Genomic DNA, 17,435 nt, shown 5'->3' on the forward strand with positions numbered 1-17,435 from the left:
CATGTAGCAATATAGCATTGACAAATCAAACTTTATGTGTTTCTGTATTTAACACTGCAAAACCAAATCCTATATCATAATTAATTAATACAATTTTTGATGCGTCGCCGGATTTCCTTTGTTTATAGAATAATAAATGTTTATGAATATTTTTTTTATTACGAAAGATATTTTGCAGTTTGCTTTTTTTGAGAATCAGCTAAATGGAATTAAGATCATCTGCTAAAAAATTATAATTTTTATAATCATTAAACATATTGTAAAAAAGTTTTTTATTATCTACTAGCATTTCTTTCATTAAAATATAGTTTGATGAAATCGGCCATAATTGGAGCAATGGGAGAACAACTTGTGATTGAACTATCTACACTAGAGACGGCAAGCAAAACGCATATGAATATAAAAAGGAAATGACGGAGCCCTTTAATAGAGGCAGCGAAGAGTCTTAGCCGCGTGGCACCTCTACTCTAATAAGCGGCCACACAAAGCATTGATGATGATATGCTTGCGAGATGCTAAAATGTCTCCTCTCGATACATAGAGATTGGGACCGCATCTCCTCATCATTATAATATATTTCATCCTCCCTCTCTCTCTCCTTCAGAAATTTTCTCTTTAATTTCGTTCGACTACGGTAGCAGCAGCAGTAAAATCGAACCCTATCGATACTAGTCGTCCTACTTGTCGTAAGGAATGCACGGCCGCGAATCGGGCGCGCAGGGTCCTATCGAAGCGAAAAAATTAAAAGAGTAAGTTGTCCTCTAGCGTGTGTGTGTGTGTATTTCTTTCGGTGGGAGAGGTGCGAGACCGGAAAGAGGGGAGTCGCTCTTTCGACTTCTCTTGTTGCCTCGCGCAGTTTGTTCGTCGTGGCTCGGTGTCCCGAAGAACTGCCCCATTTTGTCCCGGAGTCGCGTCTGTATCAAGGTAAGAAGTGAGTTTTCACGTGTCCGAAAACAGAACCACTCGGTTGCCTCTCGAGTCTCCGTCTTTGCCCAATCAGCAAGGACAATTTTTGAATATATTCCCAATTATGATTTGTTATTCGTGAAAATTGTTGCCATAAGCTACAACATTTTGGATGAATATTGCAAATATTCTGGAGGAATATTGTGGAATATTCAAAACATTAAATTTGCTGATGTTGGGTGGCGTCCGACCTAAAACGAGCTTAAAGTGGTCATCTCCATTCAAGCACGCTCCAGCGGGCTGCCCGAACAGCTGTGTACCACTTAATAATATGGCCCTTTAAATCGCTCCCAGCCACCCCTGAAGGACGGTGACACGCTGATCTTTCCGGAAAACTGCACCGAGTCGCGACGGAGAACACGCCACGAATCGCGTCTCTCAGCCATTTTTTTGCAAACGTTCTCCACACCGACCACTCGCTCTCGTCGTGTCCCATATTAGAAACGCGCGCCTCCACAACAATAGAACTGCATTTTCAACGCAGTCAATTACGGACAAAATGCATTTCAAAGCACGTAAATGATCGCTCAGGCTTGCTATTTAATTTTCCCTTAAAATTTGCCTATATATTTTCTATTTTTTATATAAAGTATAATAAATTGATTTATTAATATAAACTTCTTTCTCTTACAAAAGAGCGAATCAGCTGTACGCACCAGCACGACGCTCAACCATCTTCGTTTCTCGCTACGCCGACTGCCCCTCTATCTGTTTCTCCAAGTATATTTAATTAAGTTTGAGTCTTCCCCTGAGAATTTTCCGTAAGGACGCCGTTACAGGTATGTTCTTTTGTTGGTGCTCTGACCCTGCGAGCACCCCTGAGAAAGCGCCGGGGGCGTACCCGGCCGGATGCACTATATTATCCTGGTGTATCGTTCGGCGACGCATTGTAAAGTAGGCAACACGCGGCACTTCAAAGTTGCGCGTAACGCATAATTGCTTAAAAATGATTTTATTTTAATAAGTACCATATTTAGTAATAATTGATTAATTAATTTCACCTTTTCACCTTTTTGTTTATTTTTATCTGTGTTTTGACCAGTCAGAGATCGATATCAGATAAAATAAAAGATATTGAGAAGTATCTTCCCAGCAATTATAACACAATTATACAAATTATGAGTCTCACGGATAATTCAATTGTGAAAAAAAATCAGAATTATAGAGCGAGATTTCGTGTGCTTTGGTGATCTTAAGATAAATCGATTTTTTTATCGAAAAAACATAACAGACTGGAAGTTTTTTGAAAAAGTTAACGCAAACGATAATGCCGTCCAGATCTGGGTCGGGGGCGGCGATTCGAGTAGTAAAGCTCGGCAATCAGCGCCTAATTACTCGTGTCCGGTGCAAGTGCATAAAGAAGATGCGCCCTGCCAGCTGGCCGGGGTCATTAGTGACCGCAGGATGTAGATTTCTTCCTCTTTCCACTTCCTCCTAACTCGTTTTAATTTTTATTATAAAATTAAATAGTAAACTGGTCTTCTGTTTAAAATATTAAATGGAATTGTTTGGTTAATTCAATAATTCTGAATATAAATTTTGCTCACTACTTTTTGCCTTTCAATTTTGAATTTATTGAATAACTTTCATTCAAATTATTTCGCCGCGTCATTTCCTGACGTAAAAAGTCCGAATTAATACCTGCACGCCTCTGTCGAGCTAGGTCTTGCTCTCGGTGGCGTTGACGTAGCAATTATTAGTCTTTGTGATTTCCCAACATGCAAAATTTAATTTGCTCTGTTGGGCACAGAGGCCCTCGACCAATCCCGCCGCCTGCACACTCTAACAACGTCGGCGCGGCAGGGACAAAGATAAGGAGAGATATCAAGCAGAAGGTCTCTTCATCACGGCGACACCACGATCCCAAACACGAAATATTTCTGCTCTTCTGTCCACTTGATTAATTAACTTTTTCATATCATTTCATATCAAGCCCAAAATTCTTAAAATCATAAGTAACTAAATATTCTAATGTTTTCATTTATTTTTTAATATAATATTTATTTAACTTTTAGCTTAAAAGTCGTTATGCCCTTTGCGAATTTCAATGATCGAAATGTTTATTGGAGGTTAAATTTATTTGAATGGGAATCAGTGGGATTAGCGAGACGGGGCGAGCCAGGAGTGGCGAGGTGCGCAGAGCAGGTGGAACGCTCGGCGTCGGCCGCCGCCGCCCGTCGTTTTGGTATCCACAAAAGTAGCTTGCGACGCCAAAGCAAAGCAACCTCACAAACCACGTGCCTGCACTCGCACAACGCTATTTTCGGCACTCCATGAAAGGGTATAGGTAATCAACCCGCCACCGCAGCCACAATGCGCCCTCCTATGCACTCGGATGAAAACTCTGGCCGCCAGCTCGAGATCATCATCTCGGATCACTGGAAATTTTTTACAATTTTTACTGAAAAAAGTAAAAAAAAATGATGCTCTAAAGTAGAGTAAAGAATTTGCGTAGGGAGCCAAAAAAAGGAATGTCTAAATTGAGGTGGAAAAGAAAACAATGGGGCTAAAATAAGATCCACCGTCAGTATTTAAAAAAACTTTCAGGGCCTTTACGCATTCAATTTGAATTTCTTAATCAAAATTCTTTTAAATAATAAAGTCCTTGCACTTCAATTGAACTGATCAGATAAGACCGGATTTTGCTCGACCCGCGAGGTCAGAGCCCAGATCCTCTCAAGTGGTCAAAGTGAGCAAAAATGTTCTCTAAAATCTTCAAATCGTTAAGTTTTAACGAAAAAAAAATCAACATTTTCTTAGAATATTTTAATTGTTCTGATTTATTTCATGCAACCTTTTGATAAGTTGAATGTCGGGGAACGATCGGAAAATGGAGTCTGGCAACAAGGCGATCGGCTCGAGCACGCTGCCAATGACTAAACGCCGCACGACGCGTACCATTCCGAATTTTGGCCGCGAGCTGCTGACGCCTTGGGACCGAAGCGTCGCTCCGCGTGGTGCTGCTTACTTTGAGACGCACAGGCAGAGCGAGAGGGCGGCCTTGGTGCACCAGCTAATCAAATTAGACGTCTGCATCAAATTTGTTTTCGGCAAAATCCTCCAGTTTAATTTTTTGAGCCTTCACTTTCTATTGCGCCCCAAAATTGACTTTAATTTACCTCATTGAAAATAATTTAGTTTTTTTTTAACTTACATCAATCATCTTTTGAATTAACTTATTTAAGAGTAAATCTGAAACTTTTAAAATAATAAAATAAAAACTGAATTTGTTACAATAAAAATCAGGTAAAAATGAGAATAATTAATGTTTATAGCATCTGATTTAATTCGAATTTTTAAATGTTCAGCTAATTTCTTAAATAAGAACTAAACTTTGCCTTCCATTTGAGAGGTTCCATTTGGCGACCCTAATTTGGTCAAAGCCCACCAACTGTTTGCGCCTCTCTCGGTGCACTTTTCCTAGCGGGTCATTCGTTATTTCCACTTTCGTGCTCTCCGCCCGTCTTATCTCGCCGCGACGGATTGCTGCAAATAAATGCTGCTGGAAAAGTGTTTAAGTCCCTTACGTAGGACAAAAAGCAAGCGAGCGTCTGCCGGCGGGAGTGTTTGTTTAAATGGTTTCGCTGGTGCTGCGCCGCTGAGCCAGGCCGACACCGCGAGTGCTGCATGACCTACTTTTGGGGGATGCACGCACAGAGTATGCAACCCTCGCGGCTGGTCGATACAAATATGTATGTATGCCAGAGGGGGACCAACGACGGCGAACATGTGTTGTGCATTTGCTCGTAAAGGTGTGCACGGTCACGTGTGAAGTCACAAGCGCGGACCAGCCAGAGAAACGACGATTGAGCGCCCAAAATATTGCTGAAATTATTCAGGTCGGTAACAAAAACGCGACCGAGTGGGAAATTTGCACTCTTTTTTTTGTTTTCAGAGTTGCATAACTTACATGATATCGTTTTAATTTTTTGTATTTTAGAGTCGATTAGTTGAGCTCTAAATTTCAATTTTTAATGCTAAGCAACAAGTTTTTCAAAAAAGAAATTCGCATTAATAAATTTTTTTTATTTAAATGTTTCAACTTTTTTTACATATTATTATTGCTTATTTTTCCACGTTGTTTACATTTAATTGTTGAAAAAGAAGGGAAATATATGGACAAAACGAAAGCACCCTTAGTTAGAATTTTGCCAAAAAAAATCCATGATCGAAACCTGTCCGCAATTTCACTTGTAAGTTATAAAATTCCGTTTTATCTTTTAAAGAATTCCAACCTATTTATCGAAAGCTTCCACTTTTTTAACTTTTTTTTTTTTAAATATTACGTTCTAATTTACACTTTTCACATTAGACTCAAGGGATTATTAGCTCTAGTGCCATGTTCAACTTTCAAAGGTTCTTTCTTTGTTTGCAGATTGTCAAAGATTTTGATTTTGTCTTTTTTATCAAAGACTTTTTCTAATGTTTTCAGTATTTTGACAAAATTTTAACTCTTTTGTGAGCTCTTTAATTAAGCCTTTTTTTCTCGTAATCCGCGATTGCAAGTCCGCTGGGAAAGGAGTGAAAGGACCGCTTCCCCGATAATCTTCGTGCTCTCATTCCAATTTCGGCACCCCCGAGACGGATGAAAGGGCCTGGTGGGCCAATCAGGGCGCAAAAAGTTGTAGGGCCGCGAGATTTGGATCAGAGAAAGAGAGAGAACGGTGACGGTAGAATCTGCATCGGCGTTTTGGCCGTCGTCTTGGCAACTGCGAGAGCTGCGGTCGTCATGACGACCGTTCGGCCCATACACGCAGCCTCCATCGCCTAGCAACGGTTCTGCCATGCTGGACCTGGCCAATTTTTGAGTGTCATTCTGCCAGGCAGCCTGCGAAACATCCGTCACACAAGAGCTCCGCGCCCCTCGCAGGACACTCGTTAGCCGAGCAGGTGCGCTAATTGCCGCTGCAGTCTTACTCTGAGCCCAGGTACAACTTTTCCGATCAATTTCCGTGCAAATTTTTTCCTCGTCCACCACCCCCTGTCGCCCGAATCCAATTTTGCCCTCGGTCTCGTCCCTAGAGAGAGAAAGACGCATAGCTCTGAAGCGCCTTCTTTAATTGGGCTGGTTTGCGGCCGCTCCGTAGTAAACAAGCATGGACTGAATTTTAATCTGGATTCCATTAGGTGGGATTAAGTTCTGGAGTCGTCGTAGGGTTTCTTGAATAATGAAATTTCGCAAGGAAAAGCAGGGGGAGCACAAAGTTCATATAATGCTAGTTTGTTAACACCAGCTTTGGGAAGAGATTTTTTTATATTCACTTCAAAATATATTCGACAATATTTAAATTCTCGATATTTATTCAAAGAAATAAATGTGAAAGTTAAGTTAAAATAATGAAACTTTTGTGTTTTGTGGCTTCTTGCTCTATGGGACTGACAAAATTATATAAGCTGATCATTTTTTATTTTTAAATCTCAACCAATTTTTATATAACAGCTCTTCATTTCTCGAACTTTTCATTACATTTTAGATTGTATATAATTATATTTTTTTTGCCTCTCAGGTGATATAATTTAAATTTATCATGGTTTTGCACTCTGCTAAACGTAGGAGGGAAGTTTTATTGACGTCATAGGCTACCTGCACGACTCAGGTGCGCAGCGGGTTGCATACCACTTTAGAAATTGCCCATATAAAAACGAAACACTGAACGATGCAGATTTTTCATTTTTTTAGAAAAAAAATCAAGGAAAATTATTTAATTTTTAATTAATGGTTCGGTGGTAATATTTTACTCCAAAATAAATAGGCAATCTGAAAAATAGATTTTCTTTATGAATATTTGTCTAAAATAAGTCCAAAGCATCGATCGGTTCGTTTTCCAAAGGTCTCTCTGCTGGTGCTCATTGTTTCGCCATCCCAGAGAGTGGAGGAGACGAATTTCGCTTGAATTTTTTACGCTCCCCGTGCCGAGGGAGGGTGCAGGAGTCCCGGAGCGGATCACGTCGGGAAGTGTCCGATTGCCGAGTCGGGACGTCTCCCTGCTTTCACTCTCTGGTGACGCTGTCGGCGTCATGGGAGGACAGCGGTGGCAGACAACGGAGGAGCAGAGAGGCCAGTGACGTCACACTTTGCCTAGTATATTTATCGAGTCGGCCGGCGTCATGTGATGTGTTACAGCCACCAAGATGAGGAGCGCAGGTTGCTACGGCAACCGATCTGCACGGCAGACGTGGCCCGTATTGATGCCGCTGCTTTTCCAAAAGAAATATACATGCATATGCATTCGGTATATATTACAAACACCGTGTGTGTGCGTGTGCCCGATTGGCAATCGGAGAGAATTTTCACGCGCATTAGCATGATTGGAAATTGAAAGTCGCGCACTATCGAGTTTCACATCGCTTTTTTACGCGATTTTCTGGTGAATTTTCTTTGTCGACTAAAAAAATCCTTTGGTTGCAATGATGCTAGAAAGATTTCGCGCTGATCGCAACGAAACGAAAATGAATTTGATTTTCTTTGTCGTTTTGCAGAATAATATTAGGAAGTAAATTTACCAAGAATATTTTTTAATTTAAATTTTGCGCTTCATCAAAATTTATTGAAATAAAAATTACCTTAATTTGAAACAATGTTTTGGTTGCGGATTTTCTTCGTGCTAAAAAATTTGAATTGCGATTTATACAAATATTTTAAATTATTGCATTTTGCCCATTTTTTTCTTCTTCGCTAGACCATTTAGAAAATTTAACGGCAGTTTCAAAATCGCCTAATGGTATACGGTTCCCATATCCATTTGGTCCCGAAAGCAAAGAAACACAAACAAGATGCCACTCCAAACTTTTCGCCATCGCGGGACGACCTAACTTTGTGATTAGCGCGATCACGAGCCGTACCACTAATTGGGGTGCGTATTTTGTGTTGCAGGTAATGGCGCCTGAGCGGCCTGGTTCAGATGACGAGCGATGCACTGTTGGCACTGTCCACCTCAGAACACAGGCAGGGACCCCCAACGCAGACATCCTTAAGGTAAATATAGTGCATTTTCTGTCCAATAGTCCTAAAATAGAAATCATCAATTGATAAAGAAATTAGAATTTTGGTCTATTTGTCGATTTTTCTTAATTACTCCAGCATTGAATGCAGTTTAACATTAATTTTTTGTCTAATTTTATGATTAAATTCATGTTAAAATTTTTTTAATTAAACTGCACATCCAAAATTATATAATAAAATTTGACAAATGAACATAAATAATAATAATTGTCTTTACCAATATAGTGAGAATTATAAAATACAGGTTCTAAAAAAACAAAAACACATTTGATTAATTTTATAAATTGATATTGAATAAAAAATTATATAATGGGAATTGAAAAATTGTATCTGCAAAGCGGAGTGATTTGCATGATAATTTTATCAAGACGTCATTCAACAACAGTGCAGACCGCTGAATATTCAAATTATTCATAACAGGAAGGAGATGGTGCTGCTAAGGTGTTTGCGGATGTGCGGGTCGGTTCCGCGACGCAGGAGGACGACGACTTGACTCCTCTGTCATGGCTCCAAGATAAAAATTTGCTGAGAGGTACACAAAAATATAGAGATAATTTTTTTCAGTTCTTATCAATCGAACTACCCTTCGCTCGGAGACGAGCGATTGCAAAAATTTCATCCTTGAGAATGACTGAGCGTGAATTTTGGCAGATATTCCCTTATCAGGCGGGACAATTTGCACGGAAGGGTCTACCGAACCGGTGGAAGTACAAATCGAGATCCGCGAGGAGTCCGTGAGCAGTCGAGCCGACTCGCCAACCAGCGACTACGCAGAGGAGTCGAGCGAACATGCCGACTCCTCGTCCAACAGCGACGCGCCGCCCAGCCCGACCACCCTCCAACAGGCGATGCCCATCAGCCCCATTGAGCACTACGACCACGATGTGGTCCAGCCGCCGCCTGCAAACACCAACACCATGTCCTACGACCCCAGGGTACAATTTCCGCGCTCTTTTTATCGATTTCCGCCTTGTTAGCCGCCTGCTGCATGGCTCTCTTGTTAAATTTCCACTTCAAAGCACAACGAAAAATTGATGTGACCTCCCCATTGTGATGCAAAAATTCTCTCTTTTCAGGTGCACACAAATCTGAAACCGCCGTACTCGTTTTCGTGCTTGATCTTCATGGCCATCGAGGACAGCGCCACCCAGAAATTACCTGTCAAAGACATCTACGCTTGGATTGTGGACCACTTTCCCTACTTCCAAGGGGCGCCTACTGGCTGGAAAAACAGTGTGCGCCACAATCTGTCCCTCAACAAGTGTTTCAAGAAGGTCGACAAGAGTCCCGTGAGTTAATTATTAAGAAATTAATTTCTTTAAACTTAATTGTCAAAAATTTTCTACTTAAATGATTACCCTGGTTTTTTAGTGGGGTACTATTAAAATTGTAATAAAGACCTAAAATTATTTTTAAAATTAATTAATAAAAAAATTTAATCCATTCATTTACTCTCCAGATGTGACAACTAAATTGCTCTCTTCCCTAAAATTTCAGAGCGTCGGCAAAGGTTCACTTTGGATGGTTGACCATTGCTACAGGCCCAATTTGCTGCAGGCCCTGAGAAAAGTCCCGTACCATCCCTACATGCAGCTGGAAAGGTTCAACGCTCTAAACAACAACAATAATAATACTATTCCCAGTGGCCAAAGGTTCATTAGAAGTTTTTTTTTGTATGATTTCAAAAAAAATTAAACTTTACTATTTTTAGTTGTCGATTAAGCAATAAGGAGATTGAGGCGCCTCTGGTGACATCAGTGGGTCGCAACAATTTGCCCAACCCCACACTGTTCCCGTTCCTGAGTCGACGCCTGGCGGCGGCAGGACTTCAGGTTCCATGCGCCTACCCCAGTCAGCAGCAGCCACCGGTGCACATCGAGTCGCAGGAGGATGTGAACGCGGCCACTGCAATGCTTGCACTCAAGCACGGACCTCGGATCCTCAGCGTCAGAGGTGGGCACCACTTTTGGGCAGCAGGGTTTCTTTATACTGATGTTTTCTCGGAGTTTAGGCTTGCCTGATCGAGGAGACCATGCCCACCGGCCAATCTACCGCACACATCATGAGGTCAGTAAATTTTAATATTTAATCTTTAATATTGTTCTTAAGCCTATAGTACTATGTATATTTTTACCTATATTATGGTCCTGGCTATCAATTTTTTTAAATCAATTTTCAGATCTTTTTTTTGTATTTTTAAAATACGGTAAAAATCTTTTGTGTTTAATATTTGCAAAAATAAAAAGAATTTTTTTAAACAAAAACATTTTTTATTTTTAAATAAATTTTTAAATTAACCCTGTAATTGTTATTCCCAGGCTCCCCAAAATCTGATCATCACAACCTCTCCAAGCGCAGACCACACCTACAGCGCTGGTCCCCGTTCTCGCTCCACCCTTTCCCCGGATGAGGCATATGGCGAGGGTTCATCGACTTCATCTAACGAAAGGTTGGAAACCCATGTGGTCTTCCGACAAGTTGCTCTCAATGCTCTGTTTTTCTGTGTGTAGCTCACACGAAATGTCTGGCAACGACTCGGAGGACGAGGCTGAGGAGCAGCGCAAAATCGCAGAGGGCGCCGACGCGCTGCTCAACTTGGCCGGCATCTGCACCTCGCATAACCCACTCAAGCGCTCCTCGAGCCACCCGACGGATTATTCAGTCAAGAGGGGACGGGGGTTGCTGCCCATGACTCTACCCAGGCGCAGGGCCCCTCTGCAAGAGCAGCACCGGCGCAGGGAGCAGCGTTTCCACAATCGGTAGAAATCAACTCGGCTAATAATTAGTAAACAAACACAACCTCTAGTGCCCCCAGAGTGATACAAATAGATTTATATTATATATTATATTCATATTTAAAACGCGCTGAGAACTTTGAGAGCAATATTTGAAACATATTATGGATTGCTTGATTTTGTGCAGTGGGAAGTGCAGAATTTTGCTCGATCGTGGCTAGGCACCGTGCTCTGCCGTGAATCGGAAAAAAATTAGGCTTCCTATAATAATAAATAGTCCCAGAGTTCACTGCGGACGACGTCTTCCTGACACACACCCTTGCCTGTGAATGCTTCACTGTCCACAAAATTGCCTGACTTTTCACTTCCTTTTTACAAAAAGCTGTTGATGTTAACATGTCACACTCCGTTCTGAGCTTTTCCACGTCGTAGCTCTCACTTCTGAAGTAAAATCTTGTTTTGGAAACACACACACACACACATGCATACAAAGAAGGGGCTTCTCTTAAGCCGATTTCTCTAAATATTGCGGCGTTTAGAAAGAAGTAAGTGTAAAACAATCCACTCTGATATTAATCTACTGAAGGTCTTGTTGAGTTTTTGGAAAATCAAAAAGTTGCATGCGCAGAGCCAATTTCAGGATGTATCGCGTTTGCAAAACACAAAAATCTACTTTAAAATAATCAGAGAGGCCAAAACTCAAGAAAGTGCTCATTAATTTCAACAGCACACAATAAAACGATAATCAAACAACTAGCGAACTCTCCATTATTAAGTGAGTAGATATGCTGTGTTATATGTTGAATGCATATATTTGTATCCTCGACTCTTTAATTTTTAATATGCTGCTAGAATAACGGTGGCCAAAAGAGTTTCTGAGTTGCGCACCAACAACCAAAATGTGACAGAAAGAAAGTAACACTACTTCCAAGATGCCTTTTTCAAAGCTAAAATGAATTATTCGTTGTTGTCATTTTACTTCTTTCAAGCTCATTCAGTTGAGTTAAAACAGCTGAAAAACAAACACTTCATTGAAGGGTCGCACACAACTGCTGCAAAATCTAATTAAACACTTACAATATAGCCCAAAGTGGAGAATAATTAGCCTTTTATCAATGTATGTTCACTACAAACTGAGGAAGGGATAAATAATAAAAAAGGAATCGTTTGCACTTTCCATGGAGTGCCAACATCAATTTTAGACAAGAATAGATCCAGAATATTTTACTTTGAGAACAATTTAGGGCATATTTAAACAAGAAGAGCAATATTTGGCCACAATAAGTAAGAAATTCAAATAGTGAGTCTGTAAAAATGTCCAAGTAGATCATAGATAATATAATGCCATAAAAACTTTACCTAAAGATAATATAAACAGAAAAGTTGCAAATGTAAGAAGTAATTTTGGTAAATTCGTTCCGTTTGAGTTTTGTTGTTTTTTGGCCAAACTGTGTTTCTATCACTAATAATGTTGCACAATCATTTCTGGTGCCTATTTCATTGCCATGAATTATTCTGTATTTTTTTTTAATATTTTCACGAGAATGCATTTAACTATTCATCATTTTAAATTTTTATTTTATTTTTGGGATTTTAATTTTCACATTATTTTTCAACGTCACCTTCAATTGTATAATTTTATTCACAAATTTAAGCATTTTTTTTTTAACCAAACCAAAATTCAATTGGGCTTAAACGGAACTTTTGCAATCATTCAAAAATCAAACGCCCTACCACTGCAAAAAAAGTGTTTTGTTTAGACACGCGCTAGAAATGCGAGCAGTTTGTTCCGCTCTCAAAATCAGTTGTATGTGTAAATTTGGCGAGAGTCTAGATATTGTGTGCCGATTTCCAGTCGCCCTCGTTTCATTTTAGAGCAAAAGTTATAAGTTGTTGAATTTGCGAGTTAGTATTGAATGTCGTTAAATAATAATCGGATAGTTTATTTGTTAATATAGTAAGAAAAGTAGCACGTGAGACCAAAAATATCAACCCGATTGGTTCGAAGGGAAAGGTCATATACATATTTCCCTTATGAGGGTAGAGCTAAGTTTCCCACCAGGGCCATTAAGAAAAAGAAAATCGTACTGCTTTTCTTTGGATAATTGGCTAAAAGTCTTTGTTTGTTGCACAGTTGAACCCACTGCTTAATGTGACCAAAAGAAAAACCTACGAAGATAGCAATAAATACAATTATATTGATCATATTTGCATGTGCGAGTCATAATGAAACATCGCTCGGTTTTCTTTAATATTTAAATGTGTTGAATGCATTGAATTTGTTTTAAAATTTACGTGTGGTTAACCGGGTGCATATTAAAAGGTTAAATACTTTTAGCAACATGCAACAAAAGAGAGTATAAAAGCTTCGAAAACAAAACCGTTTTAAGACAGGTTGTGCCAAAATACAAAATAAAAATGCTGCGTAACGCAGAGAGAAAAGCTACTATTGATGCTACTGTAACATGTTTTAATCTAGAACCCAATCTATTTTGTCGCGATCCATGGTGGAAGGGTTAATAAATAGGAAGGCAAAATTTTTGCAAAGTCATATACCATATAAATAACTATTGGTCCCGAAAGAGAAAATATTATATCATTTTAACACTCTTTTACTTCTAAATTATGAATTAAGTCGTTGAAATTTAATATGGTGGATATTTGCTGGAGCGGAGCAAAATTTTGTCAACCTCTACAATTCAGATGATTGATTTAATGCGCCTTCCTTCATTTAATACGCCTGCGTGTGATTGATTGACTTTTTCAACTTGACGAAATGCAAATCCGTCGTAGGTTGGAAAAAGACATTCTAATCAGGTACCAAAGATTAAATTGTAGAATTCAACAATAAACAAAGTTGAATAACGCGTGGCTTTAGAAAACAAGAAAATTGATGTGCATTGACGCGCCACGCAGAAACAAAAGAAACAACTCTTTGGGTGTATTTGTTAATTTTAACCTTATTTTAGTGAGGTTTATTGATTTGTTGATGAGTTGAGCTAAAATGCATCAGCGATGAAGCCGATTTTATTGTTGATTTTGATTTGTATAGAGCAATTTTGCAGTGTTATGTAACGAAGCAAGAACCCTACAAGTAAAATATATTATATATTGTTGAACGTTTGAATAATTTATTATATTATATCGACACATGCGACGAGAGTTGTAAATAATAATGACAAGTTATAATGGCCCACTGTGTATGAAAGAGAGAAAAAAACACCAACTGTGAAAACGCAGGAAGAATACTTAAAAAAACCCATTTTTTACTCAAGATATAGTCTATGACCTATGTACTGTCTGTGCGCGTGTACGAAAGAGTTATTACATTGACGAAAATAACGTGAAAGCCCACATAGTGTCTTCCTAGTGCGAGGTTCAACCATCTGGCTCAACAGACTACTGCAGATGAAACTACTCTTAGTTGTTACACAATTATACACACCCTTCTTTTCCACAGTTTTGAATGACTGCCTTTCGCTCTTGAATGAAATAAATTAAACCTTGGGAGGAAATTAGGATAGACGAATAAATCGAATTTTATTTTAACACCCCTAAATATTATTCAAGGTTTTATTTCACACAATAAAAAAAGTGTTTCCGGATTTAAAATTAAATATTTTATTAAGGTACTGCTCACTTAACGATGCACACAAATTTGCATCAATGGCATTCCATCAATTTACATAAAAATTCATTTATAAGCTGCCCATATAATACTCATTTCATTTTATGACTTCTTTTTAATTACAGTAGAGTTTAGAGTGCCCTAAGCTATGTTGTATAATATATGTAATAGTCAGACAAATAGTCTACAAAAAAACGACTACTGAGAGTAACACATCGAAGAAAACCATTCCTTGCTATAATTTTATACATCGCGGGGAATGTTCTGATTAAGAGGTCTCATGGTCCGCCGCCTAACACTTTTCTGCGGCCGTCGGACGCGCTGACTTAGGATTTCTCAGCTGCAGTCAGTCGTCGTCTAACAATAAAAATAAAAGTTCCGAAAATTTAAAAGTTGGACATGTCCTTTGGTTCAACGTGGGACTTCTTCATAATTAGCCTTGGGGCCAACGACCTAGCTCGGGGTCGCCTCAGACTCGGAGGCGCCCTTTTTCAAATTGGTGACATCAAGAGTTTTCAAATTTATTTATACACATGACACACTTTCTGATTTGGAGTTTGCTGAGTAAATGAGTGAAGTGCATGCTGGAAAGAAAAACGAAGATCACACGCGTGGTGCTTGATAAAAAGAGAAAAGGAAAGGTGAAAAAAGCAACAGCCATCACGCTAGAACGCTGGCTAGTAGAAAAATACAAGGCGTTCTTGGGCGCTGCGTGAAAGAAGACTCCACTCTCGCTTAATGTGCAGGTACTGGATTATGGCACGGGCGCAGATCAAAAGCCCTGAAATTATCAATTTGGAATTCGTTACAAAATTCTTATTTCAATGATTGGCCTAGCTGACCAATTTGGAGCAGGTGGATCTCCAATTAAGAAAAGAAATTACAAAATGAATAACTTGTTAAGTATTTTGAGAGTTAAGTAATTTGAAAAATTCTCTATTAAATTTTTTTATCAAGTGAGAAGTTATAAAAATTTATAAAAACAAAACACATTAAATGAAAACATTCTAATTTTTAACTTCGTTATTTTTTCTTGGTTACTAAACTCACCAAATGCCATTATGAGCCACCACAACCAGATATTTTCCCTGGAGGCAAGATCTGTTGAGTGCTTCACGATCAAGGTCCACTTGGCCAGCGAGAGACCAAAGCCAGACAGGGCGCCATATCGGGCGGCAATTGTGTGGCAGAAGCACATCAGCAGCAAAAATCCAATCCAATTGAACAGAAATGCCACTAGAAGCAATTTCAAATTATAATTGAATTCCATCAAAATTCTTAACTTTTTTTTACCTAGAAAAGCACTAAAGAATGTGAAATCACTGCCTAAAAGGCTGGTTTCTGTGCTGCAGTCAGATAAGTCGCTGTCGATGGTCAAAAATGTCAGCGGCGGGGCATTATTTGGATGGTGGCCAGTGGAATTCTCCTGGAAAATTTAATTAAAATTATATAACTTTTTCAAAAAAATCCGATAATTTTAAAATGAAATATTTTATCTGATCCGTTTTATTTTGACCTAATTGTGGCTTTTACTAAAAAATTTCAAGAGAAGCACATATTAATATAATAAATTTTGAAAAATTTAAAAGAAATGTTATATTATGTGAACAATTTAAAAGCAATCCAATTAAAAATAAAAGCTTTTCCAAATTACTGGAAAAAGTCGCACCCCGTACTGCTCCTGCATCTTCTGCTGTTGGGCCTCTTCATAGGAGGGTAGTTTGGTGGCAAGTTCGTAGGGTGGAGGCGCAGAAAAATCAGCCTTTGGCGGCGGAATGTCGTCGACCATGCCCTGGGAAAATAATTTATTTTTATAAATCATCAAAATTGGGGCAAATAAATAATGAAATGAAAACTGACCATCGGCAGGCTCATGGCTGCTGCCTGCTCCAGGTCTGGAGGAAGTGCTACTGCCAGGTGAGAGGTGGTCGGTGCCTGAGCAGCACCACTGCGACGCTCATCCTCAAAGTCTTGGCTAGCAACCTGGCAAAATACAAAACAAATTTAAAATTAAGTAGGGCAGTGACATAACTGAAATCAAACTTTTAATTTTCCTCAAAATATCAATTCAAAATAATAAATTAAATTTTGCTTGTTTTTGTACAAGACATTTTATTAAAATTATTAGATAAAATTATTTGGACATTTCCTATTTTTATTGGGCAATCATGTTTATTACAGTGATTCATTCATTGAGTTTTGCCACAATGCATACAAACTCAGTACCAAAGGAAAAGCAAAAAATTTTGATATTTTTTGTGGCTAATTTTATTAATTAATTTTAGTCTCCAGCCCTTCAAATATTAAGCGTCCTGAAATGCAGGCTAAAAAATTATTAGAATGTCCTTCGTCGAGAATGTTAAAACAAAAAAGCTGTTTGCAAAAGAAGTGGAACGTCCAACGATTGGACTTTTTGCAGCGACGCAAGGTTGTTGGTGCTCGGCGAGGGCCGATTTTGCTCGGCTGCGAGTGCGGTTTGCGGCTCACCATTTCGTATCGGATGTTCCTATCCATTTCGGCAGGATATTCGACGCAAATTAAACCACTGTTTTGCACTCTCTCTTCATCAGAGAGTGCGACTCAAAGTTTCAGTAGAAAGAAGAAAATCAATCTGAGCCGCAGAGGTCTCGGTCACTCTCATATGGCAAGAGGAGGGGAGTCTCGCTCCCGGCAGCGACCGACCTAGCGCCACACTGGGTGCACGACTCGAGAGGGGAAGTGAACTCGTCTGTCGTAATTGCGAAAGTAGAGTCTTTTGTTCTTCTCTCTGTCTCTCTCTCGTCCTCTTATCCCTGCAATTCATTCACATTTTACGAGGTATGAGTGGTGTTACGCGTATTTTGCAATCTGCATCACAAGAGGAGGCGCCGGCGTGTAATCTTCTGGGTTTACACTCGCGGATTTTACGACCCACAGAGCCCCGGCAGTTTTCCTTTAAATTAGACAACACGCGCAAATGCCCGGGTTGTGTCTCGCTGTTTTTTTCAATTTTCTCCTCCGCTGCGCAACATTCAGTTATCAAATTTATCCGAAGCGCACACGACGCTGGCAGTGCCAATCTCAATTCTATAAAAATAAAATAAATTAAGTATGAAGATAAGAG

General features: G+C 39.3%; 2 protein-coding genes across 3 annotated transcripts; one reads left to right on the plus strand and one right to left on the minus strand.

Moving 5' to 3' along the window:
- Window positions 1-1,718: 1,718 nt before the first annotated feature.
- Window positions 1,719-14,251, plus strand: LOC132199549 (forkhead box protein N3-like). Its single transcript, XM_059624357.1, has 10 exons — window positions 1,719-1,745; window positions 7,841-7,942; window positions 8,390-8,501; window positions 8,621-8,904; window positions 9,046-9,258; window positions 9,467-9,621; window positions 9,681-9,922; window positions 9,981-10,036; window positions 10,288-10,418; window positions 10,480-14,251. The coding sequence occupies exons 2-10, from the start codon at window positions 7,844-7,846 to the stop codon at window positions 10,730-10,732; spliced, it is 1,545 nt and encodes a 514-aa protein (XP_059480340.1). The 5' UTR covers window positions 1,719-1,745; window positions 7,841-7,843; the 3' UTR covers window positions 10,733-14,251.
- Window positions 14,252-14,301: 50 nt separating this feature from the next.
- On the minus strand, window positions 14,302-16,978 carry LOC132199550 (NEDD4 family-interacting protein 2). 2 transcript variants are annotated; one of them, XM_059624359.1, is made up of 6 exons: window positions 16,820-16,978; window positions 16,193-16,315; window positions 16,002-16,124; window positions 15,626-15,758; window positions 15,383-15,568; window positions 14,302-15,113 (listed from the first exon to the last, which is right to left on the minus strand). In XM_059624359.1, the coding sequence occupies exons 1-6, from the start codon at window positions 16,844-16,846 to the stop codon at window positions 15,010-15,012; spliced, it is 696 nt and encodes a 231-aa protein (XP_059480342.1). In that variant the 5' UTR covers window positions 16,847-16,978; the 3' UTR covers window positions 14,302-15,009. The 2 variants fall into 2 exon arrangements, with proteins under 2 accessions (XP_059480342.1, XP_059480341.1); XM_059624358.1 differs by having other exon boundaries at window positions 15,987-16,124.
- Between the last annotated feature and the right edge of the window lie 457 nt (window positions 16,979-17,435).

The sequence above is a fragment of the Neocloeon triangulifer genome, unplaced genomic scaffold (assembly GCF_031216515.1).
Source record: "Neocloeon triangulifer isolate White Clay Creek 2 clone unplaced genomic scaffold, ASM3121651v1 ptg000014l, whole genome shotgun sequence".
NCBI classification, from domain to species: domain Eukaryota; kingdom Metazoa; phylum Arthropoda; class Insecta; order Ephemeroptera; family Baetidae; genus Neocloeon; species Neocloeon triangulifer.

Coding starts and splice junctions, on each gene's coding strand:
- LOC132199549 (XM_059624357.1), top strand. CDS start 7,844: ATGGCGCCTGAGCGGCCTGGTTCAGATGACGAGCGATGCACTGTTGGC. Junction 8,905..9,045: donor CCATGTCCTACGACCCCAGG/GTACAATTTCCG, acceptor CTCTCTTTTCAG/GTGCACACAAATCTGAAACC. Junction 9,923..9,980: donor TCGGATCCTCAGCGTCAGAG/GTGGGCACCACT, acceptor CTCGGAGTTTAG/GCTTGCCTGATCGAGGAGAC.
- LOC132199550 (XM_059624358.1), bottom strand. CDS start 16,846: ATGGATAGGAACATCCGATACGAAATG. Junction 16,316..16,819: donor GGAACATCCGATACGAAATG/GTGAGCCGCAAA, acceptor GTATTTTGCCAG/GTTGCTAGCCAAGACTTTGA. Junction 15,114..15,382: donor GTGGCTCATAATGGCATTTG/GTGAGTTTAGTA, acceptor TGATAATTTCAG/GGCTTTTGATCTGCGCCCGT.